Genomic DNA, 17,658 nt, shown 5'->3' with positions numbered 1-17,658 from the left:
CGGTGAAGAGTACGAGTAGGGTTGGGGGGGAAGGGAAAGTCAGGGAACCAAGAGGTGAAGGAATCAGTGGGAAGCGTAGCTGCTTAGGATTACAAAAAATCATAAAAAGACAGAGCTCAGGAGAGGTTACGATAGTCCCCATCTCACAAAATATGACACAGTGTATGGAAAGGCTCAGTAAACCAAGGTCCACCACACTAAGAAAACAAAAAGGGACAGTCAATAGGGAATTAAAGGTGCTATATTTAAATGCCCGCAGTGTACGGAACAAGGTAGATGAGCTTGTGGCCCAGATTGTGACTGGCAGGTATGATGTGGTAGGCATCACAGAGACATGGTTGCAGGGGGTTCAGGACTGGCAGTTAAACATCCAGGGATTTACAACCTATCGAAAAGACAGAGAGGTGGGTAGAGGGGGCGGGGTTGCCTTGTTAATTAGAAATGAAATTAAATCAATAGCACTAAACAACATAGGGTCAGACGATGTGGAGTCTGTGTGGGTAGAGTTGAGGAACCACAAAGGCAAAAAAACCATAATGGGAGTTATGTACAGGCCTCCTGACAGTGGTCAGGACCAGGGGCACAAAATGCACCTCGAAATAGAAAGGGCATGTCAGAAAGGCAAGGTCACAGTGATCATGGGGGACTTCAATATGCAGGTGGACTGGGTAAATAATGTTGCCAGTGGATCCAAAGAAAGGGAATTCATTGAATGTTTACAGGATGGCTTTTTGGAACAGCTTGTGATGGAGCCCACGAGGGAACAGGCTATTCTGGACTTAGTGTTATGTAATGAGCCAGAATTGATAAAAGATCTTAAAGTAAGGGAACACTTAGGAAGCAGTGATCATAATATGGTAGAATTCAGTCTGCAATTTGCAAGAAGGTAGAATCAGATGTAAAGGTTTTACAGTTAAATAAAGGTAATTACAGGCGCATGAGGGAGGAACTGATGAAAATCGACTGGAAGCAGAGCCTAGTGGGAAAGACAGTAGAACAGCAATGGCAGGAGTTTCTGGGGGTAATTGAGGACACAGTGCAGAGGTTCATCCCAAAGAAAAGAAAGGTTATCAGAGGGAGGATTAGGCAGCCATGGCTGACAAAGGAAGTCAGGGAATGCATCAAGGCAAAAGAGAGAGCCTATAATGTGGCAAAGAGTAGTGGGAAGTCAGAAGATTGGGAAGGCTACAAAATCAAACAGAGGATAACAAAGAGAGAAATAAGGAAGGAGAGGATCAAATATGAAGGTAGGCTAGCCAGTAACATTAGGAATGATAGTAAAAGTTTCTTTAAATACATTAAAAACAAACGGGAGGCAAAAGTAGACATTGGGCCGCTCCAAAATGACGCTGGTAATCTAGTGATGGGAGACAAGGAAATAGCTGAGGAACTTAATAAGTACTTTGCGTCAGTCTTCACAGTAGAAGACATGAGTAATATCCCAACAATTCAGGAAAGTCAGGGGGCAGAGTTGAATATGGTTGCCATCACAAAGGAGAAGGTGCTAGAGAAACTAAAAGGTCTGAAAATTGATAAATCTCCGGGCCCAGATGGGCTACATCCTAGAGTTCTAAAGGAGATAGCTGAAGAAATAGTGGAGGCGTTAGTTATGATCTTTCAAAAGTCACTGGAATCAGGGAAAGTCCCAGAGGATTGGAAAATCGCTGTTGTAACCCCCCTCTTCAAGAAGGGAACAAGAAAAAAGATGGAAAATTATAGGCCAATTAGCCTAACCTCGGTTGTTGGCAAAATTCTAGAATCCATCGTTAAGGATGAGATTTCTAAATTCTTGGAAGTGCAGGGTCGGATTAGGACAAGTCAGCATGGATTTAGTAAGGGGAGGTCGTGCCTGACAAACCTGTTAGAGTTCTTTGAAGAGATAACAAATAGGTTAGACCAAGGAGAGCCAATGGATGTTATCTATCTTGACTTCCAAAAGGCCTTTGACAAGGTGCCTCACGGGAGACTGCCGAGTAAAATAAGGGCCCATGGTATTCGAGGCAAGGTACTAACATGGATTGACGATTGGCTGTCAGACAGAAAGTTGGGATAAAAGGTTCTTTTTCGGAATGGCAACCGGTGACAAGTGGTGTCCCGCAGGGTTCAGTGTTGGGGCCACAGCTGTTCTCTTTATATATTAACGATCTAGATGATGGGACTGGGGGCATTCTGGCCAAGTTTGCCGATGATACAAAGATAGGTGGAGGGGCAGGTAGTATTGAGGAGGTGGGGAGGCTGCAGAAAGATTTAGACAGTTTAGGAGAATGGTCCAAGAAGTGGCTGATGAAATTCAACGTGGGCAAGTGCGAGGTCTTGCACTTTGGAAAAAAGAATAGAGGCATGGACTATTTTCTAAACGTTGACAAAATTCATAATGCTAAAGTGCAAAGGGACTTGGGAGTCCTAGTCCAGGATTCTCTAAAGGTAAACTTGCAGGTTGAGTCTGTAATTAAGAAAGCAAATGTAATGTTGTCATTTATCTCAAGAGGCTTGGAATATAAAAGCAGGGATGTACTTCTGAGGCTTTATAAAGCACTAGTTAGGCCCCATTTAGAATACTGTGAGCAATTTTGGGCCCCACACCTCAGGAAGGACATACTGGCACTGGAGCGGGTCCAGCGGAGATTCACACGGATGATCCCAGGAATGGTAGGCCTAACATACGATGAACGTCTGAGGATCGTGGGATTATATTCATTGGAGTTTAGGAGGTTGAGGGGAGATCTAATAGAAACTTACAAGATAATGAATGGCTTGGATAGGATGGACGTAGGGAAGTTGTTTCCATTAGCAGGGGAGACAAGTACGCGGGGGCACAGCCTTAGAATAAAAGGGAGTCACTTTAGAACAGAGATGAGGAGAAATTTCTTCAGCCAGAGAGTGGTAGGTCTGTGGAATTCATTGCCACAGAGGGCGGTGGAGGCCGGGACGTTGAGTGTCTTTAAGACAGAAATTGATAAATTCTTGATTTCTCGAGGAATTAAGGGCTATGGGGAGAGAGCGGGTAAATGGAGTTGAAATCAACCATGATTGAATGGTGGAGTGGACTCGATGGGCCGAATGGCCTTACTTCCGCTCCTATGTCTTATGGTCATGGGGATATTGAGAGTTTGGTTCATTCTCAGGATATATGAGCGGCACGATGGTTATCACTGTGGTTCTATTCTGACCTTGGGTCTATGTGAAGTTTGTACATTCTCCTCATGTCTAGAGTTTCCTCCGGGTGCTCCGGTTTCCCTTCTCAGTCCAAGGACGTGCAGATTAGACAAATTGACCATGCTAATATTGCTCAAAAGTTAGGTGGGGTTACAGAGATAGGTGTGGGGGAATTGGGCCTTGGTAGGGTGCTCTATTGGAGCAAGGGCCAGCGCAGACTCGATGGACCGAATGACTCCGTCTGCACTGGAGGTATTCTATGATAAGCTCAATGTAGGAAAGAGTGAGATGTTCCCAGTCAATGCTTGGGTGCAGGGGAGAGGCTTGGTGAAGTTGTTGTTTCGCCTGGTCAAGTCAAATTTTCTATATTTGGGTATGAGGGCATATTTGGGCCCAATTACATAAGTTGAATTTTGCAAACTTGGTGAAGGGGGTGACTGAGGATTTTAAGAGGTGGGATGCTCCAGACAGAGACGACATTTCCCTTTGGTGGAGGGATCAATGATGAAGGAGCATAGATTTAAGGAAGGAGCAGGCGGTATAGAGGGGATGGGAGGGCAAACCTTTTTATCCAGAGGGTGGTGGGTGTGAAACTTGCTGCCTGAAAGAATGGTGGAGGCAGAGACCCTCATATCATTTAAGTATTTAGATTTGCAGTTGCGATTCCAAGGCATACATGGCTACATGTCAAGTGCTGGAAAATGGGATTAGAATAGTTGGTTGTTTTTGATCGGCGCAGACTTGATGGGATGAAGAGCCCCTTCTGTGGATGTGATGTGATGACGATGTTGCCAAAGTTTATTTTTCAGTATCTCCCATTTTTTGTGACCAGGTCTTTCTTTGGAAGGATGAAGAGGATGATTTCTGAGTTTATATGGGTGGGTAAGATACCCCGGATTAGATGGGGGCATTTGGAGAGGGACAGGTAGAGAGGAGTTGTTTGGTACTGCCGAGTTTGCTGAATTATTATTCACCAGCGAATATTGAAACGGTCAGGAAGTGGGCAGTGGAGGAGAAGTCAGTGTGGTGATAAATGGAGAAGACCTCGTGAATAAGGTCAAGCTTGAGGGCACCATTGCTGGCACCTCTTCTGTTCTCACCGACTAGGTAAGAACCAGGTAGTGATTTCATCGCTCAGAGCGTGGAATCAGTGCAGGCAACGTTTCAAGATGGAGGGTATGACTTGTGGCTGCTAATCTGTGGCAAACATAGGTTTATCCCGGCAGGGCTGTATTATTAGGCTAATCCGTATTCAGTTTACAGTGATGTACAGAACACACATGACAGTGGCACTGTTTAACCCCGGGGTAGAGGATGGATGCGGACGATGCTCAAAGGGACCGGCCAATCACATTCATATGTTCTGGGACTGCCTCAAGTTGGAGCTCCGGAAGTCCTTTTGGGGACTGTGACGGAGATTCTGGCAGTGGTGATATTTGGAGTGTCAGAGGATCGAGGAGCGCAGGTGGCGAATGAAGCTGACCTGTTGGCCTTTGCCTCCCTGATAGCACGGAGGCAAATCAGGTTAGGGTGGCGGGGCGGGGGAACCCAAAGCCTCTGGGGTGGGTGAGTGACTTGGCAGAATTCCTTAATTTGGAGAATTAAATTTGCCATTGGGAATCAATGGGGTTCATTTAGAGAGGGAGGCTGATGGTAAACGTCAGATGGGGTGTTTTTTTTCTTTTGCATGTCTGGTTTTAATAATTGAAAAGTAGATTGGGTTGGGACATGGGAGAGGTTCTGTACTGTAACTCTGGTTTATGGATGATGGTTACATGTGTTGTATTTTGTAAATAATTTGAAAATGCCTTGAATAAAAATATTAAAGTTCAACAGCAGCAGCAGCTTTAAAGACGGTGTTCTTTGAAACTCAATTAGTGAGATAGAAAGTACCCAGTTCCATTGGTAAACAGCCTTGAGCAGAAGGCATTCATTCATTCTAGAATTCTCTCTCGGTGCATGGATTTAAAGGGCCAGGGAACTATCTGAAACAAAATTCAACTTGCAGCAACAGCTCAAGGCAGAAATTTAGATCTAACCCAAACGTTTTCGAATCAGAATACAAACTGGGCAAGGGACATTTTGCAGCTTTCAGTTTAAATGAAAATTAGACCATCAGATAAAAAAATGCAAGGAATTGTTTGGAATTCAGGAAAATTACATGAGAATTACAAAAAGGACACCACTGGGAGACTAAAAGATCGCAAATGTGACACTGTTGTTTAAGAAAGGGAAAAAGGATAATCCAGGAAACTACAGACATGTCAGCTTGACATCAATCGTGGGGAAACTGCTAGAGGCCATAATATGGGGCGAGATAAATATATATACACTTCGAGAAAAATAAGTTAATACTAGACAGTCAACATAGCTTTGTCAAGGGCAGGTCATGTCTGATCATTTTAATTGAGTTCTTTGACGAAGGTAGTGCCATGGATGTTGTATATTTGGACTTTCAGAAAGCATTGGATACAGTGGCACATGGCAGGTTGGGTAGCAAATTAAAAATATTTGGGATTGATGGGTCCTTGGCAGCATGGACTAGACTTTGCCTAAGAGATAGGAAACAGAGGATAGGTATAGATGGGCATTTCACAGACTGAAGATGAGTTGAAAGTGGTGTTCCCCAGGGCTCAGGATCCTTGCTTTTTCTGATTTATACAAATGATTTAGAAGTGGGTGTTGAGGGCAAAATCTTTAAATTTGCAGATTATACAAAATTAGGGAGAATAGTGAATTGTGAGGATGATGCTGAGCGACTTCAGAGGGACATTGATAAGTTGGCCAAATGGGCAGAAACCTGGCAGATGAACTTCAGTGCAATAAAATGAAGTAATGCATTTTGGCAGAAGAAATGTGGTGACAGCATAGGCTCAATGGTATAACTTTGAGGGGAGTACAGGAGCAGAGGGACTTCGGGGTTCAAGTGCATAATTCTCTGAAGGTGGCCAGGCAAGTTGAAACAGTTGTTAAGAAGGCTCAAGCGGACTTCCGGTTGCGGCTATGACCAGCTAAGTTGCACGTTTGGCTGCTCCTGCGAGGAAGGTGTTTTCGGGCCGATTGGAGGGCCCCTAACGGCGCTGGAACGGCGATTCCCGGTGGGGGAAGGTTCCCAGAGGAGAACCCTGAAGCAGGAGATGGCTGTGAGGGAGGAGGAGGCCACGGTCCTCGTGGGAAAGGTGGAGGTGCACGAGGCACTCCACCTGAGATGGCAAAACCGACTGGAGGAGATGGATACCCGCATGAGGCGGAAAAACCTGAGGATCCTGGGCCTGGCAGAAGGGCTGGAGGGGTCGGACCTCCCGAGGTATGTGGCAGAAATGCTGGGCTCACTGATGGGGGCAGGGGCCGTCCCTTCGCCCCTGGAACTGGAGGAGGCCTACAGAGTAATGGCCAGGAAGCCAAGAGCAAACGAACCCCCGAGGGCGGTGCTGGTTCGGTTCCAGCGATTCAGTGACCGGGAGAGGGTGCTGAGGTGGGCCAAGAGAGAGAGGAGCAGCAAATGGGAGAACTCGACGGTGAGGATCTTTCAGGACTGGAGTGCGGAGGTGGCAAAGCGGCGGGCCCGGTTCAACCGGACGAAGGCGGTGCTGCATGCCAAGAGAATCAGATTCGGGATGCTGCAGCCAGCGGCTTGTGGGTGACCTATAAGGACCAGCACCACTATTTCGAGTCCCCGGAGGAGGCGTGGGCCTTTGTCCAGGAAGAAAAGCTGGACTCGAACTAGAACCAGGGGATACTTGGCGGTCGTTGCCGCTCTGGTACTTTAAGCTGGACACGTGGCTTTCTTTTGGTTGGATTTTCACTTGGCCGTATTTTTGGACCCTTTTTTTTCTCTCTACCAGTTTTTTCTTTCTTTTTTCTGTTATTTATAATGTTATGTTGGGGGGGGGGGGGGTATGTGTTTCTTGTGGGGTTTTTGGTTGTTTTGTATTTATCAGTGTGAGATCGGGGACGGGGGTGGAACTGAAGATGGAGGGGCGGGGAGGGGCAGGGCGAAAGCGCGGGCTTTCCTCTGGTTTCCCGCGCACGGGGCAGAGGAGGGAGGGGGGTGGGAGAAAGGGGCGTGGTCAGCAATGGCTCCCTTTCCCGCGCTGGAGCGGGGTCAAGGAGAGGTGGTAAGGGGGGGGGGGATGTCCCCCATGCCGGGAGGAGTCGGAGTGTGGCAGGGGCAGCCGGGTCAGCGTAAACCAGCTGACTTACGGAAGTACTATGGAGGGTGCATCGCGGCTAGGAAGGGTCCTAGCCTGGGTGGTGGTGGTGGGGGGGGGGGCTACCGGGTTGCTGCTGAAAAGGCCAGGGAGGAGAAGTTGAGGACCGGAGGGGTGGGGGGGGGGGGGGGGGGGGGGGGGGGGCGCCATCGCCATGGGGAGCGGGTCAGAAAGGGAGGGCTGACTCGGGGCGAGCAGGTGACAGGATATGGCTAGTCGGCAGGGGAAAGGGGCGGGCTGCCCTTCGACCCGGCTGATCACTTGGAATGTGAGGGGGCTGAATGGGCCGGTCAAGAGAACGAGAGTAATCTCGCATTTGAAGGGACTGAAGGCGGATGTAGCAATGCTACAAGAGACCCATTTGAAGGTGGCGGACCAGGTCCGCCTGAGAAGGGGGTGGGTGGGACAGGTGTTCCACTCAGGATTGGACGCAAAGAACCGGGTGGTGGCGATCCTGGTAGGGAAGAGGGTGTCGTTCGTGGCGGCGGAGGTGGTGGCGGATAAAGAGGGTAGATATGTCATGGTGAAGGGTAGGCTACAGGGGGAGAAAGTGGTGATGGTTAATGTGTATGCCCCGAATTGGGACGACGCTGGCTTCATGAGGTGCCTACTGGGCCTCATTCCGGACCTGGAGGCAGGGGGCCTGATCATGGGGGGGGACTTCAACACAGTGATGGACCCTGTGCTGGACAGATCGAGTTCAAGGACGAGTAGGAGGCCGGCAGCGGCAGAAGTGTTAATGGGGTTTATGGAGCAGATGGGAGGGGTGGACCCCTGGAGGTTTGGGAGGCCGAGGGCGAGGGAGTATTCCTTTTTCTCCCATGTCCACAGAGTCTATTCTAGAATTGACTTTTTTGTATTGAGCAGGGGACTGATCCCGAAAGTACGGGAAGTGGAGTACTCGGCCATAGCGGTCTCAGACCACGCGCCACACTGGGTAGATTTGGAAATGGGGGAGGCGAGAGACCAGCGTCCGCTGTGGCGCCTGGATGTGGGGTTGCTGGCGGATGAGGAGGTGTGTAAGAGGGTCCGGAAGAGCATTGAAAGGTATCTGGACATTAATGACACGGGGGAGGTGCAGGTGGGGATGGTATGGGAGGCCCTGAAGGCGGTGATTCGGGGGGAGCTGATCTCCATACGGGCACATAGGGAAAGGAGGGAGAGACAGGAGAGGGAGAGGCTGGTGGGGGAGCTCCTGGACGTGAATAGGAAATATGCGGAGGCACCAGAGGAGGGGCTGTTGGGGGAACGGCGCAGTTTGCAGGCTAAGTTTGACCTGTTGACCACCAGAAAGGCGGAGTCACAGTGGAGAAGGGCGAAGGGCGCGATTTATGAGTATGGGGAGAAGGCGAGTAGGATGTTGGCGCATCAGCTCCGCAAGCGGGATGCGGCTAGAGAAATTGGGGGAGTGAGGGAGAGGGGTGGGAATGCAGTGCAGAAGGGGCCAGAAGTAAATGGGGTTTTCAGAGACTTCTATAAGGAGCTGTATCGGTCAGAGCCGCCGACGAGGGGAGGGGGGATGGAGGGCTTTTTGAACAAATTGAGGTTCCCCAAGGTCCAAGAGGAGCTGGTAGAGGGGCTGGGGGCGCCGATAGGGTTAGAGGAGCTAGTCAAAGGGATTGGGCATATGCAGTCGGGGAAGGCGCCGGGGCCAGACGGGTTCCCGGTGGAATTTTACAAAAAATATGCGGATTTGGTGGGCCCCGTGCTGGTACGAGCCTTCAACGAGGCATGGGAGGGGGGGGCTCTGCCCTCGACAATGTCGCAGGCACTGATCTCTCTGATCTTGAAGCGGGACAAGGACCCCGTGCAGTGTGGGTCGTATAGGCCTATCTCGCTCCTGAATGTGGACGCCAAGCTGCTGGCAAAGATCCTGGCTACCAGGATAGAGGATTGTGTGCCAGGGGTGATACACGAGGACCAGACGGGTTTTGTGAAAGGGCGGCAGCTTAATACGAACGTGCGGAGACTGCTAAACGTCATCATGATGCCGGCAGTGGAGGGGGAGGCGGAGATAGTGGTGGCATTGGACGCGGAGAAAGCATTTGATAGGGTGGAGTGGAAGTACCTGTGGGAGACGCCGGAACGGTTTGGATTTGGGGAGGGATTTATTAAATGGGTGAAGCTGCTCTATTCGGCCCCGACGGCAAGTGTAGTGACGAATGGTAGGAGATCGGAGTATTTTGGGCTCCACCGGGGGACCAGACAGGGGTGCCCCTTGTCCCCCCTGCTCTTCGCACTGGCAATTGAACCGTTGGCGATGGCACTGAGGGGCTCAGGGGGGTGGAGAGGGCTGACAAGGGGCGGGGAGGAGCACCGGGTATCGCTATACGCGGACGACCTGCTGCTATACGTGGCAGACCCAGAAGGGGGAATGCCGGAGGTGATGGAACTGCTAGCAGAATTCGGGGACTTTTCGGGGTACAAGCTAAACTTGGGCAAGAGTGAGGTATTTGTGATACACCCAGGGGACCAGGAAGAGGGAATCGGGAGACTCCCGTTGAAGAGAGCAGGAAAGAGTTTTAGATATTTAGGGGTGCAGGTGGCAAGGAACTGGGGGACTCTCCACAAGTTGAACTTCTCCAGGCTGGTGGAACAGATGGAGGAAGAATTTAAAAGGTGGGACATGGTGCCGCTGTCGCTGGCGGGCAGAGTGCAGTCCGTTAAAATGACGGTCCTCCCGAGGTTTTTGTTTTTATTTCAGTGCTTGCCCATCTTCCTCCCTAGGGCCTTCTTCAAAAAGGTGACGAGCAGCATCATGAGCTACGTGTGGGCGCACGGCACCCCAAGGGTGAGGAGGGTCTTCTTGGAGCGGAGTAGGGATAGTGGAGGGCTGGCATTACCCAATCTTTTGGTGTATTACTGGGCGGCTAATGTATCGATGGTGCGCAAGTGGATGATGGAAGGGGAGGGGGCAGCTTGGAAACGAATGGAGAGGGCGTCCTGTGGCAACATAGGCCTGGGGGCCCTAGTAACGGCGCCATGGCCGCTCCCTCCCACGAGGTACACCACGGGCCCGGTGGTGGCGGCCACCCTCAAGATCTGGGGGCAGTGGAGGCGACACAGGGGGGAAGTGAGAGGTCTGATGGAGGCACCGTTAAGAGGGAACCATAGATTCATCCCGGGGAACATGGATGGGGGATTCCAGAGCTGGCACAGGGTGGGCATCAGGCAGCTGAAGGATCTGTTTGTAGATGGGAGGTTTGCGAGCCTGAGAGAGCTGGAGGAGAAATTCGGGCTCCCCCCGGGAAACATGTTTAGACATTTGCAGGTGAAGGCATTTGCTAGACGCCAGGTGGAAGGGTTTCCCTTGCTCCCCAATAGGGGGGCGAGCGATAGGGTGCTCTCGGGGGTCTGGGTCGGAGGGGGGAGGATATCGGACATATACAAAGTAATGCAGGAGGCGGAGGAGGCATCAGTAGAGGAGCTGAAAGCCAAGTGGGAGGGGGAGCTGGGAGAGCAGATAGAGGATGGGACATGGGCTGATGCCCTGGAGAGGGTTAATTCTTTCTCCTCGTGTGCGAGGCTTAGCCTCATTCAATTTAAGGTGCTACATAGAGCCCATATGACGGGGACAAGGATGAGTCGGTTCTTTGGGGGTGAGGACAGATGTGTCAGGTGTTCGGGAAGTCCAGCGAACCATGTCCATATGTTTTGGGCATGTCCGGCACTGGAGGAGTTCTGGAAGGGGGTGGCAAGGACGGTGTCGAGGGTGGTGGGATCCAGGGTCAAACCAGGATGGGGACTAGCGATCTTTGGGGTTGGGGTGGAGCCGGGGGTACAGGAGGCGAGAGAGGCCGGAGTACTGGCCTTTGCGTCCCTAGTTGCGCAAAGAAGGATACTAATACAGTGGAAGGACGCGAGGCCTCCAAGCGTGGAAACTTGGATTAATGACATGGCAAGCTTTATTCAGTTGGAAAGGGTCAAATTCGCCCCGAGAGGGTCGGCACAAGGGTTCTTCAGGCGGTGGCAGCCTTTCCTCGACTTTTTGGCTCAGAGATAGGGTACAGAGGTCGCAGCAGCAGCAACCCGGGGGGGGGGGGGGGTGGTGGCAACAACGGGTGTGGTGGGTTATTTACGGTTGTAATGCGGGCAAATCTGTTCGCAGTTCATGTTTGATGTTGATTGTTGCTTTGTTTGTTTTTGGGGAGGGGGGAGGGACAACGCGCGCGCGAGTTCGGGCGGGGGGGGATATTTGTTAAGAGGGAATGTTTTGTAATATTCTATAGTTAGTTGGGGTAAATATTTTCATGTAAAAAAAATTTCAATAAAAATTATTTTAAAAAAAAGAAGGCTCATAGCATCCTTGGATTTATAAATAGAGACATTGAGTATAAAAGAAAGTGATGCTACACCTTTACAAACCATTGGTCAGACCACATTTTGGAGTAGTGTGCTCAGTTCTGGGCACCTTATTTAAGGAAGGATATTAAAGCCCTGGAGAGTGTGCAGAGGAGATTTACTAGAAATTATACCAGGAATTAGGCATTTTAGATACAAGGAAAGATTGGAGGATTGAACTTGTATTACTTGGAACAGAGAAGATTAAGAGGTGACCTTATTGAGGTGTGCAAAATTCTGAACAATTTTGACAGGGTGAAGGAGGAAATTCTGTTTCTACTAGTTTCTACTAGGGCAGCACGGTAGCATTGTGGTTAGCATAAATGCTTCACAGCTCCAGGGTCCCAGGTTCAATTCCCGGCTGGGTCACTGTCTGTGTGGAGTCTGCATGTCCTCCCCGTGTGTGCGTGGGTTTCCTCCGGGTGCTCTGGTTTCCTCCCACAGTCCAAAGATGTGCGGGTTAGGTGGATTGGCCATGCTAAATTGCCCGTAGCGTTACGGGTATAGGGTGGATACGTGGATTTGAGTAGGGTGATCATTGCTCAGCACAACATCGAGGGCTGAAGGGCCTGTTCTGTGCTGTACTGTTCTATGTTCTAGTTGGTATGTCAGTGACATGGGGTCACGATTTCAAGATGGTCAGCAAGAGAGCTGGGAGTGATATGAGGAGAAACTTCCTACTCAGTTGTTGGGGTTTTGAATGTTGCCTGGGAGAGTGGTGGAGGTGGATTCCATTGGAGGTTTCAAACGATAGTGGGATATTTATTTGAAAGTGATGAACTCAAGAAGGCTACAGAGATAGGGAGGGAGAATGGGACAAGCTAGGTTACTTTTTTGTGAGCCGGTGCAGACACAATGGGCCGAATGGCCTCCTTCTGTTCTGTAAATAACAATCAACTTTTACACAGGAGATTGTTCTGTCCATTGAGTCCATGCAGACTCTCAGCTCTCAGTCAAGCAATCCAGTCAGCCCCATTCCCCACTCTGTCCTTGCGGCCCTGTAAGTTAATTTCCCTTCAAAAATCATTAATTGTCTCCATTACCACCACCAAGGGCAGAGTTCCAGGTAATTCTCAATCTTCCTGACCTTCCCATGCATTTCTTGCCAAAAACCCAAATCAGTATCCCTTAGTCCTTATTTCAGCAGTGATTGTGAACAGCTCACGTTCTGCCTACATTTTCCAGAACTGTCAATCTTCTAACAGCTCTATGTTAAATCCTCAACCTCATCTTACTCAAAGGAGAACAAAATTTTCCAATTAGGAGCTTTGGTTAAGTATCCACATCATTCAGTCCACCAAAGCAGATTTCAAATTTTATAGTTTTAAAAAAAAACTTTAAAGTTATACCTGCGGCTGTCAGACAGTTTTGACACTTGGAAATTGCATAAACCATTGAACCCAAGCATAACAATCTTATTTGTTTCTTTTGTGGGATTTCAAACTTGTGCTTCTTGTACATACATTAACTATGGTCAATACCACAAAACATTATAGATAACAAATTACCATTCACAAGTGCATTCTGCTGTCAGGCACTTACTTGTTAAGGTCTGCCATTTTTTTCCCCCCAAGGATATATTTCTGGGGAGACAAAAAAAAAGTTTTAATGTAGTTTTAAAAAATAGAATTGTGCTTTCTGATATATCTTCCTTTATGTTAAACAGGAAATTAAATTACAGCACTAAAACAGTTTCAACAGTGCATTACAAACCAGAATATTCAACACCCATTAAATGCCTCTTAATGGAAATGATGCTGCACAATAGGATATTATTTCAGTTTTATGCAGTTGCAGCATGAAGTCAGATATATCCCAATTAAGGTTGTTGTACAAAACAAAACTATTAAAATGCTCCAAGGAAGCAGGGCACTGAGGTAGTAGCGCATGGGCAAGCAAGAAAACATTAGCTAACATCACAACGGATGCAGTAATGTTTTTCACAACTGGAGGGCACTATTATTACATTCTTTTGGAACATGCCCTTAGCACCAGAAACCAGAAACGACACCAGGTCGAAAGGACTGAAAGAGCCAATACTTCTGCAACTTTCCAAATGGCTGAATACAAATGGTAGGTGAAAAAGTGACTGATGATAATCAAGACGAATGTGTCAAAACATTCATTTCTATATCTCTGCCTTTACCTTCACATGCAGACATTACAAATTGAGGCAAATGAAAGTGGATGTGGAGCAGGATGGGTAAAAGAGGCAATTAGCATCAGCAACAAATTCAAAGTTCTTCAATAAAGGGGAGGGATTTTACACCATCTGCAACCACCTGCTTGGCACAGTCTACTCATTTTAATGTATCAGCCATACCAGAGTTGGTAGCACTGTCACCTCTGAACCACAAGGCTCCAGGTTCATATCCCACTCCAAGATGACACTCCAATGCAGTACTGTATTATCAGAAATACGTTCTTTGGAAGAACTGGACTCGAAACATTAACTGTTTCTCTCTCTGCAAGATGATGCCAGACTGAGTTTTATTTCCCAGCGTGAGCGTTTTCATTCCAGATTTCCAGCATACACAGTATTTTGCTATGGTTGAAAAAGAGAGATTTGGCCACCATCACGTTATTGTTCGAGAGAGTTCTGAGCACAAACTGGCTGCTGCATTTTCTACATTATAAAAGTGACTAATTGTTGCAGCTGTAAGCAGAGCCTGTATAACCTATGTTTTAATACCACCCCAGAGAGCCAAGTTGAGCAACCCTTATCTGAAATCTGCACCCCCCCACACGTGTCGAGTGCCAAATCGCACCTGAATCCCGGGTGATGCGCAGACCTGCACATGCGCAGTATATTCCAAAATCCGAAAATTTCCAAAATCTGCTATAAACTCAGCCCCAATCATTTTGTAGAAGGGATTTCTAGCCAAATTAAAGACTAGACTTTAGATAAAAAATTAACCCTCAATTTGAAATTCCCTCACCATATTCCACTCAAATGAGCACTCAAATGCAGCCCAAAGCAGCACTGCAGTGCAAACCCAAGAGACATTCATTCCACACAAACTGACCATCCTCCAAAACAGAACCTAATAAAAGCAAAATACTGTAGATGCCAGAAATCTGAAATAAAAGCAGAAAACACTGGATAAACTCAGCAGGTCTAACAGCATCGGTGGAGAGAAACAGATGTTTCAGATCCTTCTACAGAAGAAAAGCAAACTACCTCCTCGGACATGGAATGGAATTACTTACCATCACTGAACTTCAACCAAATACCATGGGAGATCAGTTAACTGGGGTGGGAGGCTAGGAATTTGGTGGCAAGTCACTCGTATGCTAACTCCTTAAAACCTGTACACCATTCAGAACACACAAGTCAGGAGTACAGTAGAATACCCTCTACAGGCCTGGATGAATGTGGCTCCAATGACAGTAGAGGATCAAAGATTACAAGCCATCCAGGGCAAAGCAGTTCACTTATTTGCACCACATTCCAAGCACAGCAGCAGTATGCACCATCTACAAGATACTGCAACAACTTCAACAGCTGAACCTACAATTTGTACTACATAGAAGAATAGGAAAAAAGGCACATGGGAACATCAACTGCAAATACCCTAGTCACCCCATTGTCTGGAAATAAACAACAGTAGTTTTAAGTAATCTATATTTGTATTTGTGGGTTTTCAAAAAAGGCATAGCTTTAAGTTTAATTTTGAGCTTTTGAAAGGTTAATTCAGGAAGCATGGGCACGACACACTCCTGTCTGCATCAATGGCTCCGAAGTGGAGATGGTCGATAGCTTTAAGTTCCTTCAGCAACAGACTGTCCTGGTCCACTCACATTGATGCAACAGTCAAGAAAGCCCAACAACGTCTCTACTTCCTACGGAAGCAAAAGAAATTTGGCATGTCTGCATTGACTTCTCACAAACTTCTACAGATGTGTGATAGAGAGCATCCTATCCGGCTGCATTGCAGCCTGGTATGGCAACTGCTCGGTCCAAGATCGCAAGAAACTGCAGAGTGTGGTGAACTCAGCCCAATGCATCGCACAAGCTTGCCACCCCCACATTGATTCTGTAAACACCTCCCGCTGCCTCAGGAAGGCAGACTGCATGATCAGAGACCCCTCCCACCCAGGCATTGCCTTCTTCCAGACCCTTCCATCAAGCAGATGGTACAAAAGCCTGAAGACCCGCAGATCCAGACATGGGAATAACTTCTTCCTCACAGCTACAAGGCTCCTCAATGACTCCCCCCTCAGACAGATCTGTTCCCTGTAAGAATACGATTCACAACGCCCTATGCTGCTCCTGCTCATGTATTCGCCTTGTTTGGCCCCTTGTTTCGCACTGTAACCAATCACTTGGTTTGGACGCATGTATGGTAATGAGCATTTCCAATGGGGAAAAAAGGCTTTAAAGAACGAATAGCCTGTAGCTTAGCAACCACGACTACTCTAGGTTAGAAGGAACTGGAGTTTTAGTTTTAAGCTGGACCCAGGAGGAGCTGGATAGGATCAGGCTAATTTTCCAAAGGAACTAAAGGAAGCCCTTAATGATGGAGAAGCCCGGCAGATCAGTGCAAAAGAAAAGGCGGAGGCATAATCTTCAGCCAGAAGTGCCAAGTGGGTGATCCATCGTGGCCTCCTCTGTAGGTCCTAGCATCACAAATGTCAGTCTTCAGCCAATTTGATTCATTCAAATTGAAGAAACAGTTGAAGGCACTGGAAAGGATATGGGCCCTGACAATATCCTAGTAATGGTACTGAAGACATGTGCTCCACAATCTGCCACACCCCAGGCCAAGTTGTTCCAGGCCCGCTGTAGTACTGGCATTTATCTGGCAATGTGGAAAATTGCTCAGGTATGTCCTGTACACCAGAAACTGGACAAATCCAACCCAGCCAATTACCACCCGATCAGTCTATTCTAGATTATCAGTCAAGAGATAGAAGGGGTCATCAACAGCGCAAGCAGCACTTGCATAGTAATAACCTGCTCACTGATGCTCGGTGTGGGTTCTGCAGGATCACAAAGTTCCTGGACTCATATGAACTAAACAGCTGAATTCCAGAGTGAAGAGAAGAGTGACTGTCAAATCCTCCACCATCAACATCCAGGGGACTACCATTGACTATAAACTGGCCTGAAAGAGCCATATAAATAAATACGGTGACTTGGATTCCTGCAGCAAATAACTCACCTCCCGATTCCCCATCTACAATGCACAAGTCATGAGCCTGAAGGAATATTCTCCAGTTACCAATTTGAGAGCAGCTCCAACAACACAAGTTTTACACCATCCAGGACAATGCAACTAGTTTGATTGGCACACCCTCCACAAAATTTCACTCCCGCCACCACTGACAAAGTATGACAAGCATGTGTACCATCCATAAGGTGTACTGCAGGATCTCACCAAGGTTCTTTCAGCAGCAACTTTTAAACCATGACCAACAGTTCACCCTTTTATGGGCTAGGGTTTAGAGAACACCAAAGTCTATCATGGAGTTCACCTGACCCACGATTTTTAATAGATTGTGGTTATGGGGAGCACAAGGGCCTACTTTACAGATGTGATGCAACAGAGATCTAAAGTACTTTTAAAGCAAAACCATGTTTATTTATAAATCCAGTTAACACTTTATAAACTCACAGTAAACATCTTAACAACGATCAACACCAATAATCCCCACAGATACAATATTCTAAAAGTAACCCTTCATAACTTTCCTAACAACATCTATAAGACCAAAATACCCTTTTTACAGAAAGACAGCAGGTTTAAATTCTCTACAGAAACAGGTATTACTTATAAATCCTCAAATGATCTGGAGAGTCTTTAGATTGCAGAGATCTTTATACAGCTGCTTGCTTTGCCTGCAGCTATCCAGCTCTGAAAACGAAATTAAACACTGTAGCCGCCTGCTCAAAAACAAAAAAGTGAAAGACAGCCAGCCCAGTGCCACCCACACTCTGACATCATTG

General features: G+C 47.8%; 1 protein-coding gene across 4 annotated transcripts in view; it reads right to left on the bottom strand.

Moving 5' to 3' along the window:
* Positions 1-17,658, bottom strand: part of nap1l1 (nucleosome assembly protein 1-like 1) — a 96,499-nt gene that overhangs the window by 67,467 nt on the left and 11,374 nt on the right. For all 4 annotated transcript variants that reach the window (XR_005458277.1, XM_038779932.1, XM_038779934.1 and 1 more), the window contains exon 2: positions 13,251-13,291. Coding sequence is in view for 3 of the 4 variants with exons in the window: in XM_038779932.1 (XP_038635860.1) it covers positions 13,251-13,267 (17 nt within the window). In the remaining variant the exon portion in view is untranslated. The remainder of the gene's footprint in view (positions 1-13,250; positions 13,292-17,658) is intronic.

The sequence above is a fragment of the Scyliorhinus canicula genome, chromosome 20 (genome assembly GCF_902713615.1).
Source record: "Scyliorhinus canicula chromosome 20, sScyCan1.1, whole genome shotgun sequence".
Lineage (NCBI taxonomy): Eukaryota > Metazoa > Chordata > Chondrichthyes > Carcharhiniformes > Scyliorhinidae > Scyliorhinus > Scyliorhinus canicula.
The sequence above is the reverse complement of the archived record's forward strand: the minus strand, read 5'-3'. Positions and strand labels throughout refer to the sequence as shown.